The sequence below is a fragment of the Microtus oregoni genome, unplaced genomic scaffold (genome assembly GCF_018167655.1).
Source record: "Microtus oregoni isolate MIOR12 unplaced genomic scaffold, Mior012 000077F_ref0000221, whole genome shotgun sequence".
In the NCBI taxonomy this organism is placed as follows: domain Eukaryota; kingdom Metazoa; phylum Chordata; class Mammalia; order Rodentia; family Cricetidae; genus Microtus; species Microtus oregoni.
In genome coordinates, this window is record NW_024544029.1 from 5,151,792 (window position 1) to 5,166,071 (window position 14,280).

Here is a 14,280-nt window from a genome sequence, read left to right on the forward strand (position 1 = left end):
AGAAGTCTGCTTAGTGCTGGAGGAAAGCGCTGCTAATTCCACGTGGTTCCTTGAGCTCTCATGTGTAAAACGGGGACAGCTTCCTCCGGGTTCTTGGACCAGATCAAATGGGGTGATGCGGAGTAAACAGTCAATTCTGCATCCCACAGAATCAGAGTAATTAGTCTGGGTCACCTGAGACCAGCTTGAGCACCACAGCCGGAAACCCATCCTTCAAGAGAGTGAGGGCTCTATTTTTACGTATGCCTTCATGACAGATCCCACTATAGATGGTTGTCAGCTACCACGTGGTGGCTGGGAGTTGAACCTGGGTCCTCTGGAAGAGCATCCAGTACTTTTAACAGCTGAGCCATCTCCTCAGGCCCCATAAATCTCTCTGTTTTTTGTTTATTTGTTTTTGTTTTTTGAGGCAGGTTTCTCTGGTTGTCCTGGAACTCATGCTGGAGACCAGGCTAGCTTCGAATTCACAGAGATCCACGTGCCTCTGCCTCCAGAGTACTGGGATTTGTGCTCGGTTCAGCAGTCACTCTTATAGTGGACCGAATAATTCTTTAATACCTACGAGGCTAAGGCTCTCAAGACTCGGAAGGTTCACTTAAAGAGGACTAGAGCTGAAGAGACTCGGCCTTCAAAAATAAAACCTGTGGAAAGAGCGCCGGGGTTGCGCGGGCAGAAATCCAGTACTTGGAGGTGGGAGAAGGGAGGGAGGATGAGTGAAGTATTTAGGACCCAGTGGCGGCAAGATTAGGAAACAAGATCGTCTTCAGGTGCCGCACCCGTGCAGCTGTAAGGCGGCTACGGCGGCCGCTAACGTCAGCTCCGCCCCTCCCACTGTGCCGTCAAATAAACTGGGCGTTTCCATCCTGGGCCCCCAAGGCTGTCGCAGTCACCACCCTGCCCGCGGCCGCTGTAGTCCGGGTCGGCTCGCCGGCTCACTCTTCCGGACTCCGCAGGGCTGGGTGGAGCGACCGGCTGCGGTCCTGGCCACCCCCTCTACCTGCACAAAGATCTCCCTGTCCTTCAACGTCCAATCGCCTTCCCTACGCCGCCCCACCTGGCCCCTGGAGCGACCCTACACGTCTCCACCCCTTCTCCTCCTTTCCAACTCCGTCTACAGAGTTTGGTTTGAACTTTCGAACTCGCCAATCATCGCCCTCGGTGCGGCCCGGGGCGGGGTCTGGTGTCCGCCCTCTCGACGCCGGATCTGGGCCAGGGTATATAAGACCTCTCCCGGAGGCGGACCTCTCACTGCTGCTCCCCCGGACTCCTTGGTAGTCGGCTAGTGGGAGGTCCTAATCACCCTCTCCGACTCTGTTTTCGCGGATCACTTCAAGGACTAAATATGGTGAGTGTCGCTGTGGGGCCGGGATGGGAACGTCTAAAGGGACCGCAGGAACTGCGGGCTGCCCGGGGATCTGTGCCTGCGACAGCCCCCCGACGGCCGCCTCCAGTTCGGCTGGTTTCTGACGACCGGGGTGGGAAAGCCTAGTCCACCAGACTGAATCGCTTTGGTCTGGAATCGCGTACTTCCCTCTTGACGGCACTGGGAGGAGAACATCCCGTCTGTTACGCTGGCCGCCCCTGGAAAGGCAGGGAGCTTTCACATTGACCATGAGAGTGGAGAGACTAAAGGGTCTCTTTTTTTCTCAAATGATGTCCCTTTCCCAGCTGGGGTACCCCGGAGGACCTCGTGCGCTCCGGACGGACTGAGCAAACACTTCCGGGCACCGTCCCCACGCCCTGTGACTCGCTGCTGAGTCACCTGTGGCCAATCCCGGGACCTACCAGCTGCAGCTGTGCACCTGGGAAGGCGAGCTCCTCCGTGAAAGGGACCAATCAGCCGTCCAATATCCCCTAATCCAGCCTATTTCTAGCTCAGGGGTATATTAAGCTAAATTAGTTTTTTTTTTATAAAGATAGAGCAAAGTATTTATTTGTTTGGTTTTTCGAGACAGGGTTTCTTTGTAGTTTTGGAGCCTGTCCTGGAAGTAGCTCTTGTAGTTTAGGTTGGCCTCGAACTCAGATCCGCCTGCTTCTGCCTCTCGAGTGCTGAGATTAAAGGCATGCGCCACCACCGTCTGGCTGGAACTAGCTCTTGTAGACCAGGTTGGCCCCGAACTCATAGAGACCTGCCTGCCTCTGCCTCCTGAGTACTGGGTTAAAGGCGTGTGCCACCACCGCCCTGCTCAACAAATAGTTTTTGATTTCTAAACTTAAGAGTTGAGGCAGGAAGATGCTGAATTCAAGACCAGTTTTGGCTAAACAATTATCAAACCACCCATGGGCCGTGTTCAGTTTTAAAGAAACAGGAACTCAGGATGGGGGACTGGTAACCTTTAATCTCTGGGCTCTGGAGGTAGGGGCAGGTGGGTATTAATTAAGTTTAGGTCAGCCAGTGAGACCCTGGGTGGGTAGTTTCTGTTAACACTTGGGGAGCTGAGGCAGGGGGATTGTTCAGTTTGGGGCTTCTCAGGCTCCCTAAGTAGTCCCAGGCTAGTGTGGGCTGCAGTAACTAATCTTGGAAAAGGGAACCTTCCTGCTAGGTAAGTTTAAGTATTTTAGGAGAGCATTTGCCTAGCCTGGAAGCCGCCGAGTTCATATTCAGTACCTCAGAAGAGAAGGGAACGATGTAAAACTCCATACCGGTACTGCTTTTGAAGGGCGCAGTTTCATAATATTCATGATGACAACTCCATTAACCACTTTTTGTCCTAGCTCCTTCCCACGTTTCTCAAAGCTGGTTAAGGTCAAAAATGGTGGCACATGCCTTTAACCCCAGCATTCAGGAGGCAGAGGGAGGCAGATCTCTGGTCTACTTCATTTGCAGGACAAATCCTGTTGAAACAAACCTGTCCAAGGCCGTGCGATGGTGGCACAATGCCTTTAATCCAAGGACAGGCTCCAAAAGCTATGGAAAAACCCTGTCTCGAAAAAACAAACAAAATGTCAAGGGCCCCACCACTCCATCAGGGGCATCAGGTTCTCTTGTTTTCTTTTTGTTTGTTTTTTCGAGTTAGGGTTTCCTGTGTAGCTTTGGAGCATGTCCTGGAACTTGTTCTTGCAAACAAGGCTGGCCTTGAACTCAGGTCTGTCTGTCTCTGCCACTTGAGTGCCGAGATTAAAGGTGTGCCACCACCACCCTGCAAGCATTCCAGGGATAATAAAAATTATAGAAGTGGTTTTTGAAGGTCTATGGAAGTTTTTGGTGGGAGGGAGAGATCACCCTAGGGCTGGAATTACAGGCTTGTGCCACCATGGCAGTCTAGGTTTTGCAGAGCTGGAACAACAGAGGCAAGACCTCTTCCAACTGCGTTAAATCCCAAGCCCAAAAACTTGTGGTTTGTTTCACTTAACTCGCTTGTGTGGCTCTGATTTCAGAATCCTCCGTAAGCTTTTGGGCCAGGAGTGGGCGGCTTTCCCTGGGGTTGAGGTTCCGTTGTAAACACCCTTTACCAAATGAGCCAGCTCCTCTTCACATCCGAAGAATCTTTAAAAATTGTATCCTGAAAGGGGGATTCAGGAAGTAACTGGGTGCTGTAGTCACAAAAGTATGTAACGCCTGGCTTGAATGCTTCTGACCAAGCTAGTCCAAAAGATGCAACTCGGAAAAGCCTGGGGCTCACCTGTTGGGCAAGCACTGAAAGGCGAGCTAGCTGCTCATCCAGTTGAGGCTGGACTAGACCAAGTGACTCATCTGACTTCCTAGTCCAAGTGGCCGGTGACGTTGCCTTTTTAGCTTCAAGGAGACAGGTTTGTTTTCTAAAGATTTTTTTTTTTTAAATTTTTTTCCAGACAATTTCTCTGTAGCTTTGGAGCCTGTCCTGGAACTACCTCTTTTTTTTTTTTTTTTTTTTTTTTTTTTTTTTTTGGTTTTTCGAGACAGGGTTTCTCTGTGGTTTTGGAGCCTGTCCTGGAACTAGCTCTTGTAGACCAGGCTGGTCTCGAACTCACAGAGATCCGCCTGCCTCTGCCTCCCGAGTGCTGGGATTAAAGGCGTGCGCCACCACCGCCCGGCTGGAACTACCTCTTGTAGACCAAGCTGGTCTCAAACTCGCAGAGATCCTCCTGCCTCTGCCTCCCCAGTGCTGGAATTAAAGGCATGTGCCACCACCCACTGTCTGGCTGTTTTCTAAAGATTTTTTGCATTTATCTGTGGATGTATGTGTGCCACAGCTTGCCTGTGGAGTTGATGGACCACATGGGAAAGCTGGTTCCCTTGTTCCACTACTAAGTAGGTCCCAGAGATTGAACTCAGATTGGCAGTTAAACTCCTCCAAGTCATCCTGGCAGCCGAAAGAGGCAGTACAGACTGACTTGGGGACCAAAAGACTCCTGCATTATAGGAACGAGGTGGCTTCCTGGACCTGTAGGCAGTTTCTCTAGCTTCCTGGACCTGTAGGCAGTTCTCTGGCTTCCGGGACTGTTGGAGGTTCCAAAAGTCCAGGTGAAGGTCATTTGAACAAGAGTTGCACCTCCTCCACAGTCCTCAGGGCAGGAGACACTGAACTCACTGTGGTCAGAACCCTTGATTATTTTATGGGAAGCACAGAAGGAAAGGCCAGGTCAAAGGTTGTTGGTCCTGTCTTATTTCACTATCCTGGGCTGTGAAACTTATCGTTTCCTGCCCGGGAGCTGACACAGGTGCTTTGCATGTTTTTTTTATTTAATTTGGAATTTAGCTCTTAGAACAGGGCTACCCACCCAGGGTGGCCTTCCGGAGAGGCCTGGCAGTGGTGGTGCACACCTTTAAATAATCCCAGCATCCGGGGGCAGAGTCCCACGGATCTGAGTTCAAGGGCAGCCTGGCCTACAGAACAAGTTCCAGGACAGGAAAAGCTACACAAGCCCTGTCTCTAAAGAACCAAGATAAATAAATGCAAGCACGAAAGTAGGAACGATGAGGCTTTCTGCCAGATTCTAAGTCTCCTCTGTTGGGAATTATGAACATGGGTTCCTCCTTCTCAGGGCTGCTTCACTAAATCGAACATGGGTTTGGTAGCTTCAGAATTACTGTGATCAGGAAGGAATGAAAAATATTCCCCCAAGCCAGGCGGTGGTGGCGCACGCCTTTAATCCCAGCACTCGGGAGGCAAGAGTGAACTCTGTGAGTTCGAGACCAGCCTGGTCTACAAGAGCTAGTTCCAGGACAGGCTCCAAAACCACAGAGAAACCCTGTCTCGAAAAACCAAAAAAATAAAAATAAAAAAATGAAAGATATTCCCCCACTGTTAAATACTCTCAATTTTTCATAGTGCCAGAAACGTACAATATCATCTCCTGGGGAACGACTAATTTCTCCTTTCCCCACTCTCCAGCCTCATTTCTTAGTGTGGTGAAGTTTCGGGAGCCGTCTGGCCCTTACAACATCCTTTCCTCCCAGCAGATGGGTTGACAGTGGAGGGAAAATGCTTTCCTTACAGATTAGAGTCTTCACTGTTGGAAAGGCTGCCTCTGGCCACACTAGAGTCAACTACTTACCTAGCATTTTCTCTGAGTCATGGGGCTGGCTTAGGCTGGTTTTACAGGGGAGAGGAAGTTTTGTCTCCTAAAGAACTGGATTAAAGAGGAACCACAATGAGCTCAGAGTGACTAGTCAAGTGACTCAGCCCTGGAAGGGAGGATTTTGTCTAGGTTAAGGACTCAGCAGCCTGCTTCAGGAGCTGGGGATTCTAGCATCATCTTGTGTGCCATTTTACAGTAGCGGGAACTGAGCCTGAACTATTAGGGATCCAGTCGGTGGACGGGCCTGGCCTTGCTTAGTAGGTCAATAGCATTAATGCCTACCTGAAAGCATTTTCCCCTGAGTTAGATCTTTTGATTGTGAAATGTTCTATACAGGGGCGATGATGTCTTTGAAGGTTTGTCATTTAGATGTGAGCCATTCCTAATTCCTCACTTGTCCTGTTCTGACATTTTCTTTCCCCTTTCCACAGCGTGAGTGCATCTCCATCCACGTTGGCCAGGCTGGTGTCCAGATCGGCAATGCCTGCTGGGAACTCTACTGCCTGGAACATGGCATCCAGCCTGACGGCCAGATGCCAAGTGACAAGACCATTGGGGGAGGAGACGACTCCTTCAACACCTTCTTCAGTGAGACAGGCGCTGGCAAGCACGTGCCCCGGGCAGTGTTCGTAGACCTGGAGCCCACGGTTATTGGTGAGTGGACCAGGGGCTTCCCTGAGGCATTCTGCTGGGGTCACATCCTCAGACCTCTCTTCAGACGCTGAAGGATGAGTGAGCCAGTGTTGGTGGTGGGTGGCTGACTTGTCCTTCTTTTCCAGATGAAGTTCGCACTGGTACCTACCGCCAGCTCTTCCACCCTGAGCAGCTCATCACAGGCAAGGAAGATGCTGCCAATAACTATGCCCGTGGCCACTACACCATTGGCAAGGAGATCATCGACCTCGTCTTGGACAGAGTTCGCAAGCTGGTAAGTGCAGTGTTATGGGGAAGAAGTTCTATGGATGGTTTTACCAAAATTTTGGGCATTATGGTAATTCAACGAGGACACTCAGCTGTCCAGGTGAAAACCAGCAAGTTTCTCATCCCCCCGACAGTGAAGACTATGTTAAGCTTCTGTTTCCAGCTCAGACGTTCACACCCCTCTTTTGATCCTCTTAGTCACAGTGAGTAGGTGGCTGATACTTCATGTGACTAATTGATAAAGCTCATTTGGAAATCTGTAGGCTCTCATGTTAGCTAGCAGTGAAGGCTCAGCCGTGGCTGCGGCTCTTTCATAGTGTGGTCACCCAGCATTTACAGGGCCCTGGTTTCAGTCCTCATCACAAAAGGAACAAGGTTTCAGGTCCAAGAAGCCCACGTGAGCCACTTAGAAACAGCTGGAGAGATGGCGTAACAGTTAAGCAAAAAGCACTAGCTTGCTTGTCCAGAGGATCTAGGTTTGATTCCCAGCACCCACATAGTGGCTCACAGTTGTCTAACTCGAGTCCGGTGCGCTCTTGTCTCTGTGGGTACCACACACATGAAGTAAAATTAGAGCTTGCAGAAGAGTCTTCCAACAAAGCTCGAGGTGGAGTCAAGAGATTCCTTATTGGGGAAGCAGGTAATTGTTGGAACTTGAAGGTCCAAGATCAGAAATCCCAGAGAAGTAATTGCCTAGCATTCAGGGCAGCCAACTGGCTCCGGCTGAAAGGACCCAAGCAACTCTGGTCCTATCGGGAAAGCTGGTAAATGTGTTTTATTGAGCCACCGAATCAGATGACCACCCTTTGCCAGGCTTGTCAGTGATTAACATGCAGGCCCATAGGCCAGTAAGCTGTTTACTGGGAAAATCACATGCTAAGTCCAACCACAGCTGGTCTCCTAAAGCCAGGGCTTGCCTCATAAACTTCACGCTTTTCTTGACTTCCCTTTGGGATTGGGTTAATTGTTCTAATGCAAATGAAGTTTGAGCTACACTGACTGTTCAGGGGCACAGAAACCTACTAAGCTACTACCCTGCTGAGATGATCACTACTAGCATTGCCTTTGACCTTGGTGCCTCTGTCTGCAGGATGGGCATGATGTTAGACCATAGGATGCGTGAACTCTGGATCAGTAAAGTCTGCAAACTTAGAGTTTCAGTGGCCTGCTCTATCTGCAAGGTCACAGGGAGGGAGCCAAGCACCAGAATACTTGTCTAGTATGTACCAGGTTCTGTCTCCACGACCAGAAAAAAGCACGCGGAGGTCAGATTTGGCCTGCTCTTGTGTAACGATTTGCTAGTAGGTAGACCAGTTGAGTGGAGCGGGGAGCCCTGGTGACCTGAGGTATCTAGTGGAGTGCTGATAGAAAGGGACTCACCTTGCCCGGAATGAATAGACACCCCGACATACTGAGTGTCTACTGTGCCAAGCATTAGTCCAGGTACTCATTTAATTTGCAACCTGAGCTAGGTCACTATTTTAATAAGTGAGATAGAGAAATTAATTTGTCCCACGTGAGGTGGGACCCACCCACCTATGGCCTGACACTACCCTGGGTAGTGAAACTTGGCCGTCCTGTGCTTCAGCTTAGATGTTTCACTCACAGATTTGGCAACACTTGAGAGGTCTGAATCCAGCCCTCTGGAAATTCCAGCTGATTTCAAGGTGCCCTTGTGGTCTGACCCACAGCTTGGTCACCAGAGCCTGGTTTCCCAGCAACTAAAGTCGGCTGTGTGTTAAGATCTGATGTCCTAATGAAGATGGAAGTAGTTGATTTTAAAATCAGTTAGGAAATGTCCTCAGCCCCCAGAAGTCCCTCTGAGTCACTGAGCAGTTCCTTACTGCTCTGGCCGGCTACTCTTGATTCCAGAACTTTATCAGTAGTTAGTCACAGACTCTTAAACACCCATCGCAACTTTCACAAGCTGTCTCTCAACATTAAATGAACTTTTCTCTTTCTTACAGGCCGACCAGTGCACAGGTCTTCAGGGCTTCTTGGTCTTCCACAGCTTTGGCGGGGGAACTGGCTCTGGGTTCACCTCCCTGCTGATGGAGAGGCTCTCTGTTGATTACGGAAAGAAGTCCAAGCTGGAGTTCTCCATCTACCCCGCCCCCCAGGTTTCCACTGCTGTGGTTGAGCCCTACAACTCCATCCTCACCACCCACACCACCCTGGAGCACTCTGATTGTGCCTTCATGGTGGACAACGAGGCCATCTATGACATCTGTCGTAGGAACCTCGACATTGAGCGCCCCACCTACACTAACCTTAACCGCCTCATTAGCCAGATTGTGTCCTCCATCACTGCTTCCCTCAGATTTGATGGAGCCCTGAATGTTGACCTGACAGAATTCCAGACCAACCTGGTGCCCTACCCTCGCATCCACTTCCCTCTGGCCACATATGCCCCTGTCATCTCTGCTGAGAAAGCCTACCATGAGCAGCTTTCTGTAGCAGAGATCACCAATGCCTGCTTCGAGCCAGCCAACCAGATGGTGAAATGTGACCCTCGCCACGGTAAATACATGGCTTGCTGCCTGCTGTACCGTGGTGATGTGGTTCCCAAAGATGTCAATGCTGCCATTGCCACCATCAAGACCAAGCGTACCATCCAGTTTGTGGACTGGTGCCCCACTGGCTTCAAGGTTGGCATTAATTACCAGCCTCCCACTGTGGTACCTGGTGGAGACCTGGCCAAGGTCCAGAGAGCTGTGTGCATGCTGAGCAACACCACAGCCATCGCTGAGGCCTGGGCTCGCCTAGATCACAAGTTTGATCTGATGTATGCCAAGCGTGCCTTTGTGCACTGGTATGTGGGTGAGGGCATGGAGGAGGGGGAGTTCTCTGAGGCCCGTGAAGACATGGCTGCCCTGGAGAAGGATTATGAAGAAGTTGGGGCCGATAGTGCTGAAGGAGATGATGAGGGTGAAGAATATTAGCCCCGTGGTGCATTGTCTACCCTTCATTGTCTTTTCTTTGTTGTTGTCTGTGTGTAACTGTCCTAAATTGTCAATAAAAATGTTTGCAGTGAAAGTGGGAAACTGGCTTTTGCTTCAGTTTCTTCTCCCTCCCCCTTGATAGCATCTTGCTAGATAGTCCAAGTTGGCTTGCTTCTCTGCCTCCACGAGTGACACCTTTAGTGGGTCCATTTGAGGTTAGCAATTCGCCGATTGTTTTTATATTTACCTAGTGTTCTGTGCTTAACATAAATCTGATTTTAGGTAGAAGGTCAGAGTCTCTGCCACTTGAACTCAAGGGCAGCTATAGTATCACAGATATTAATGTGCAGAATGACTGGCTCTGGAGTGGGGCTATGTTTTACTAGTTTGTTTGGTTTTGGGAGTTCAAGACAGGATTTCTCTCTTTAGATAGAGCCTGCTGCCTTTGCTTCACAAGTGCTAAGATTAAAGGCTTGCGCCACCACGATCCATTTTTTTTTTTTGACAGGTTTTTATTCCATGTGCCAGAACCCAGGAGTACAAATGTACTGAGTATAATTGCTGGCTGGGGGAAGTAGGCTTGGCTGAGATCTTTAGGGGTTGGTGGGGTGTGGTGCTTGACCTTCATAATAGATTGTGGATGTTTGAAGGGCATCGGGAATGTTTGTGAAGAGTTATAATTTAAACTCTCTAACTCAAGCCCCTGTAGCAAGAAGAAAAATGTTAGTAGAGGTCAGATGGTGGCACGTGCCTTTAATTCTAGCACCCAACAGGCAGAGGTAGTGTTCTGGACTCCAGGACTACAGGAACCCTGTCTTGGAAAGGTGGTTGCTAGAAACCACACCCTGGACCCAGACAATGTAGGCTCAGCTGGAAGTCCTGCTATACCAGTTAATATGGTTGGGGTCAGACAGTATGCAGAGCCCCAGGTCGGCCTGTAACCCAGCACTGTGGAGGTGGAGGCCGGGCAATAAGTTCAAGGTCATTCGAAGCCAGCTTAGATGCAGGAGATCTTGCCTTAGAAGATGACTAGTCAAAACATTCAATGTGCTGACATTGGGAAGAGGAGCTCAGTGATGGCTGAGCCCCTGGGGTTAGGCTTAAATAGAAGGCATTACTAACTGGTTTACCCATCATAATAATTATGGTGTTTTTCGAGACAGGGTTTCTCTGTAGCTTTGGAGCCTGTCCTGGAACTAGCTCTTGTAGACCAGGCTAGCTTCAAACTCAAAGATCCACCTGCCTCTGCCTCCAGAGTGCTGGGATTAAAAGTGTGTGCCACCACCGCCCTGCCAATAACTGATTGACCCATTATTGACTGGTCAACATTGTTCCAGCTCTCATCTGCTATCAAGGTGGTCCTATAAGTTGTGAGAAATGCATCAGGGCATCAGATTAGCCCTTTTCATAGTATGGCAGGAATTTAATTCTTTGGGGTTCGTTGTTTGAAAAGTCTGATAGTCTAGAAACACATGCCCAGCATGAAGAGGGTATGGGTCCTATGACCTGGTTATAATTCAGGGACCAGTCATGTTGGTATGTTTTGAATTAAGCAATTGTCAAATTCCTTGTTTGTTTGTTTTTTTAAAGCTCTTATTATGTATACGATATTCTGTCTGTGTGTATGCCTGCAGGCCAGAGAGGGCACCAGACCCCATTACAGATGTTATGAGCCACCATGTGGTTGCTGGGAATTGAACTCAAGACCTTTGAAGAACAGGCAATGCTCTTTACCTCTGAGCCATCTCTCTAGCCCTGCCTGAGCTATTTTTTTTGTTTTTTTGTTTGTTTGTTTTTTTCGAGACAGGGTTTCTCTGTGGTTTTTGGAGCCTGTCCTGGAACTAGCTCTTGTAGACCAGGCTGGTTTCGAACTCACAGAGATCCGCCTGCCTCTGCCTCCCAAGTGCTGGGATTAAAGGCGTGCGCCACCACCGCCCGGCTTGCCTGAGCTATTTTTGCAATGACCCTATGAGCAGCATCTGTGGTTTGTGTGCCTGCTGCTGAGCTGAGCATCACCTATCAGACTGAAACTTGGGGCACAGGTGAGTGAGCTAGCTACGATGACAGCCAGTTGTTTGTACTGGAGAGAATGGGAGAGTCAGTAAGAGGAGCAGATAAATCAATTTTAGGGTAGCCCCAGCCTACCTAAAAGGTTCATTATCCAAGTCTGCCTTTCCCATTAAAAGTGCCTGGAGGAAATTCTGAAAGGCCCTTCTGTGGTCCCCTCAGCATTAGGAAGGACCTGGTGGAGCCTGAAGCCCCCACCCTCACCCCCAGCAGTGACCCCTAGCCAGAAGCAGCCTTTGCTAGTTCCCTCAGTAAGCCTTTGGATGAGTTTTATACATGAGCCAAGATGTAAGGACCTGGGAAACTTTTCAGCTGCCAGAGGCCGTGGGGTGAAGAAAGGTGAGGGAAAGATAGCTTTGCTGAGGAAAAAATGTCTCAGAGGAGGGCCTGGGGAATTGAAGAGCAAAGTGCTGTGGTTGGGGAGGATTCTGTCCTTGTAATGATAATTTCCCCCCCTGTGCTGGTGGGAAAGTGCCCAGAAGTTAGCCTGCAGCAAGAACAAATATACCCCAAGGTCTGCCACACTGCTTTGTGGCGAACTGTCACATGATCTGCCCTTGAGCACAAATAGAAAGTCTGGTCTCAGCATTGGAGGTCTGATGGGATAAATGGACAGATGAATGGCTTCTGAGGTGGGCTGTGCTCACATCCTCACTGTCTGGACCAGGGTTTTCATGATGGCTCCAAGGGGCAAGTGGGCCGAGACAAAACTCTGTGAGAAGAAGCAGAGGAAGGGTGGGGAGAGCCTGCCTGTGCACTTGTGCACTCAAGTGTGCGGGAAGCTGCTAGCTAACGTCTGTACACCAATGCAAATCTGTTAAAGACACTTCCTGTTCCTGAAGAGGACCAGGGTTTGGTTCCCTGCACAGTCATGGCAGCTCACAATCATTTCTAAGTCCAGTTCCAGAGGTGGCTCCTGGCCACCGTGGGCTCCAGACACACAAACACTCATACAAGCAAAATTCAAATTAAAAATTCAGCCTGAAGAGTCTAGTCTTCAGACCTCTGCCTTGTTTTCTTAGTCTCTGAATCTTTGTAAATTCTCAGATCTCGGGGAGAGATGGTGTTCTCGAGAGAGGATTCTGACACCCACCTGAACGCCTGCTGCTGAAATAGCGGCAGACACCCTGAGGTGACACTCAGGTCTGGAATATCGCCCTAACCGGGGTCACCAGATGGGGCACGTCCAGGAGACCTGGCAGCGGAAGCTGAAGACCTTGTTTGCTTGTGGGCAGCAAGTGGAGAAGGTTGGTCCCTTTTGCTGGCATCTCAATCTGTCACCACCCCGTTCATTTCGGGAACTTGTGTTCAGAGTTGGTCAATCCTGTGCAGGTTTGGGGAAAATGGTTCATTCCTCCTCCCGTGCTCTGGAAATCTGCAGCTGGAGAGAAGTGTCACAAGCAGAACTGGACAAGTCTCTTTTTGGTGAGGCAGGGAATCTACCATCTTACAGCATCTCTTTAAAGAATTATTTATGTGTATGCGTGTGTGTGTGTGTGGGGGGGGGAGTTTCTGTGTATGCCCATGGGGGCCAGAAAAGGGCGGATGGTCTCCTGGTGCTGGAGTAACAAGTGGTTGTGGACCACCCTGTGTGGGTGCTGGGAACCGAACTCGGATGCTCTAGGAAATCTCGAATGAGTCAATCACTGAGCCATCTCTCTGGCCCTTGGACACATCTCATTAAGACAGACGGAAAGTACTTCGAGAGACTTATTCCACTACCAGTTTCTTTCCTTCCTTCCTCCCCATCCCCACTGCCCTCCTCTCCCCCTTTTTTCTTGTTTTTATAGTGCTGGATGTAGAACTCCAGGTCTCACACACACAACTAGACAATCATTTTAGTACTAACCATACCCCTAGCCCGGCTGTTTCTTTTAATTATGTGTATGGTTGCATGATGTAAGTGTGTGGGCACCTGTGCCGATGGCAAATATGTGGCAGTCAGGACAACTGGTTCCTGGGAGCCACCTCACATGCCTCCAGAAGATTTCTTCTTAAAACTGGGACAGACAGCAAGCAAGGTGGCTCACACACTTGGAAGACTGAAGCAGGAGGATTGCTGTGAACTTCAGGCCAGCCTGGACTAGAATAACATTCTATCTTATAAGAAATTAAATAAACTTGAGGGCCAGAAGTGGTGCCATGGGGGCTGGGGAGGTGACTCCGCAGTTAAGAGCACTGGCTGCTCTTCCAGAGGTCCTGAGTTCAATTCCCAGCGACCACATGACAGCTCACAATAACCTATAATGGGATCTGATGCCCTCTTCTGGCATTTTGCAGACAGTGCACTCATACCTAAAAAAAAAAAAGCACAAATAAGTAAAATTAATTTTATTTTATTTATTTATTTTTATTTATTTATTTTTTCGAGACAGGGTTTCTCTGTGGCTTTTGAGCCTGTCCTGGAACTAGCTCTGTAGACCAGGCTGGTCTCGAACTCACAGAGATCCGCCTGCCTCTGCCTCCCCAGTGCTGGGATTAAAGGCGTGCCCCACCATCGCCCGCCCGGCCGTAAAATTAATTTTAAAAAGTTCAAAAAAGAAGTGGTGCCATATGCCTGCAGCCCAAGCCCTCTGGAAACAGGGCACTGGACTGTTGTACATAGAAAGTCGAGGGCAGCCAGGCCGGGTGGCTCACAGCTTTGATCCCAGCACTTGGGAGGCAGAGGCAGGCGGATCTTGGTGAGTTCGAGGCCAGCCTGGTCTACAGAGGAAGTTCCAGGACATCCAGGACTACACAGAGAAATCCTGTCTCGAAAAGCAATGACAAAGCCCCAAACATTACACACTGTGTAGCGGAATCCACTACAGAAGTGTGAGAACACACACTTGAGTGTGCACACACACAG

At 49.6% G+C, this 14,280-nt stretch overlaps 1 protein-coding gene across 1 annotated transcript; it reads left to right on the top strand.

Moving 5' to 3' along the window:
- The first annotated feature begins 1,207 nt into the window (after positions 1-1,207).
- Positions 1,208-9,463, top strand: LOC121441457 (tubulin alpha-1C chain). The gene is made up of 4 exons (XM_041642647.1): positions 1,208-1,345; positions 5,934-6,156; positions 6,282-6,430; positions 8,391-9,463. Exons 1-4 carry the CDS (start codon positions 1,343-1,345, stop codon positions 9,363-9,365), a joined length of 1,350 nt encoding a protein of 449 aa, XP_041498581.1. The 5' UTR covers positions 1,208-1,342; the 3' UTR covers positions 9,366-9,463.
- The last annotated feature ends 4,817 nt before the right edge of the window (positions 9,464-14,280 follow it).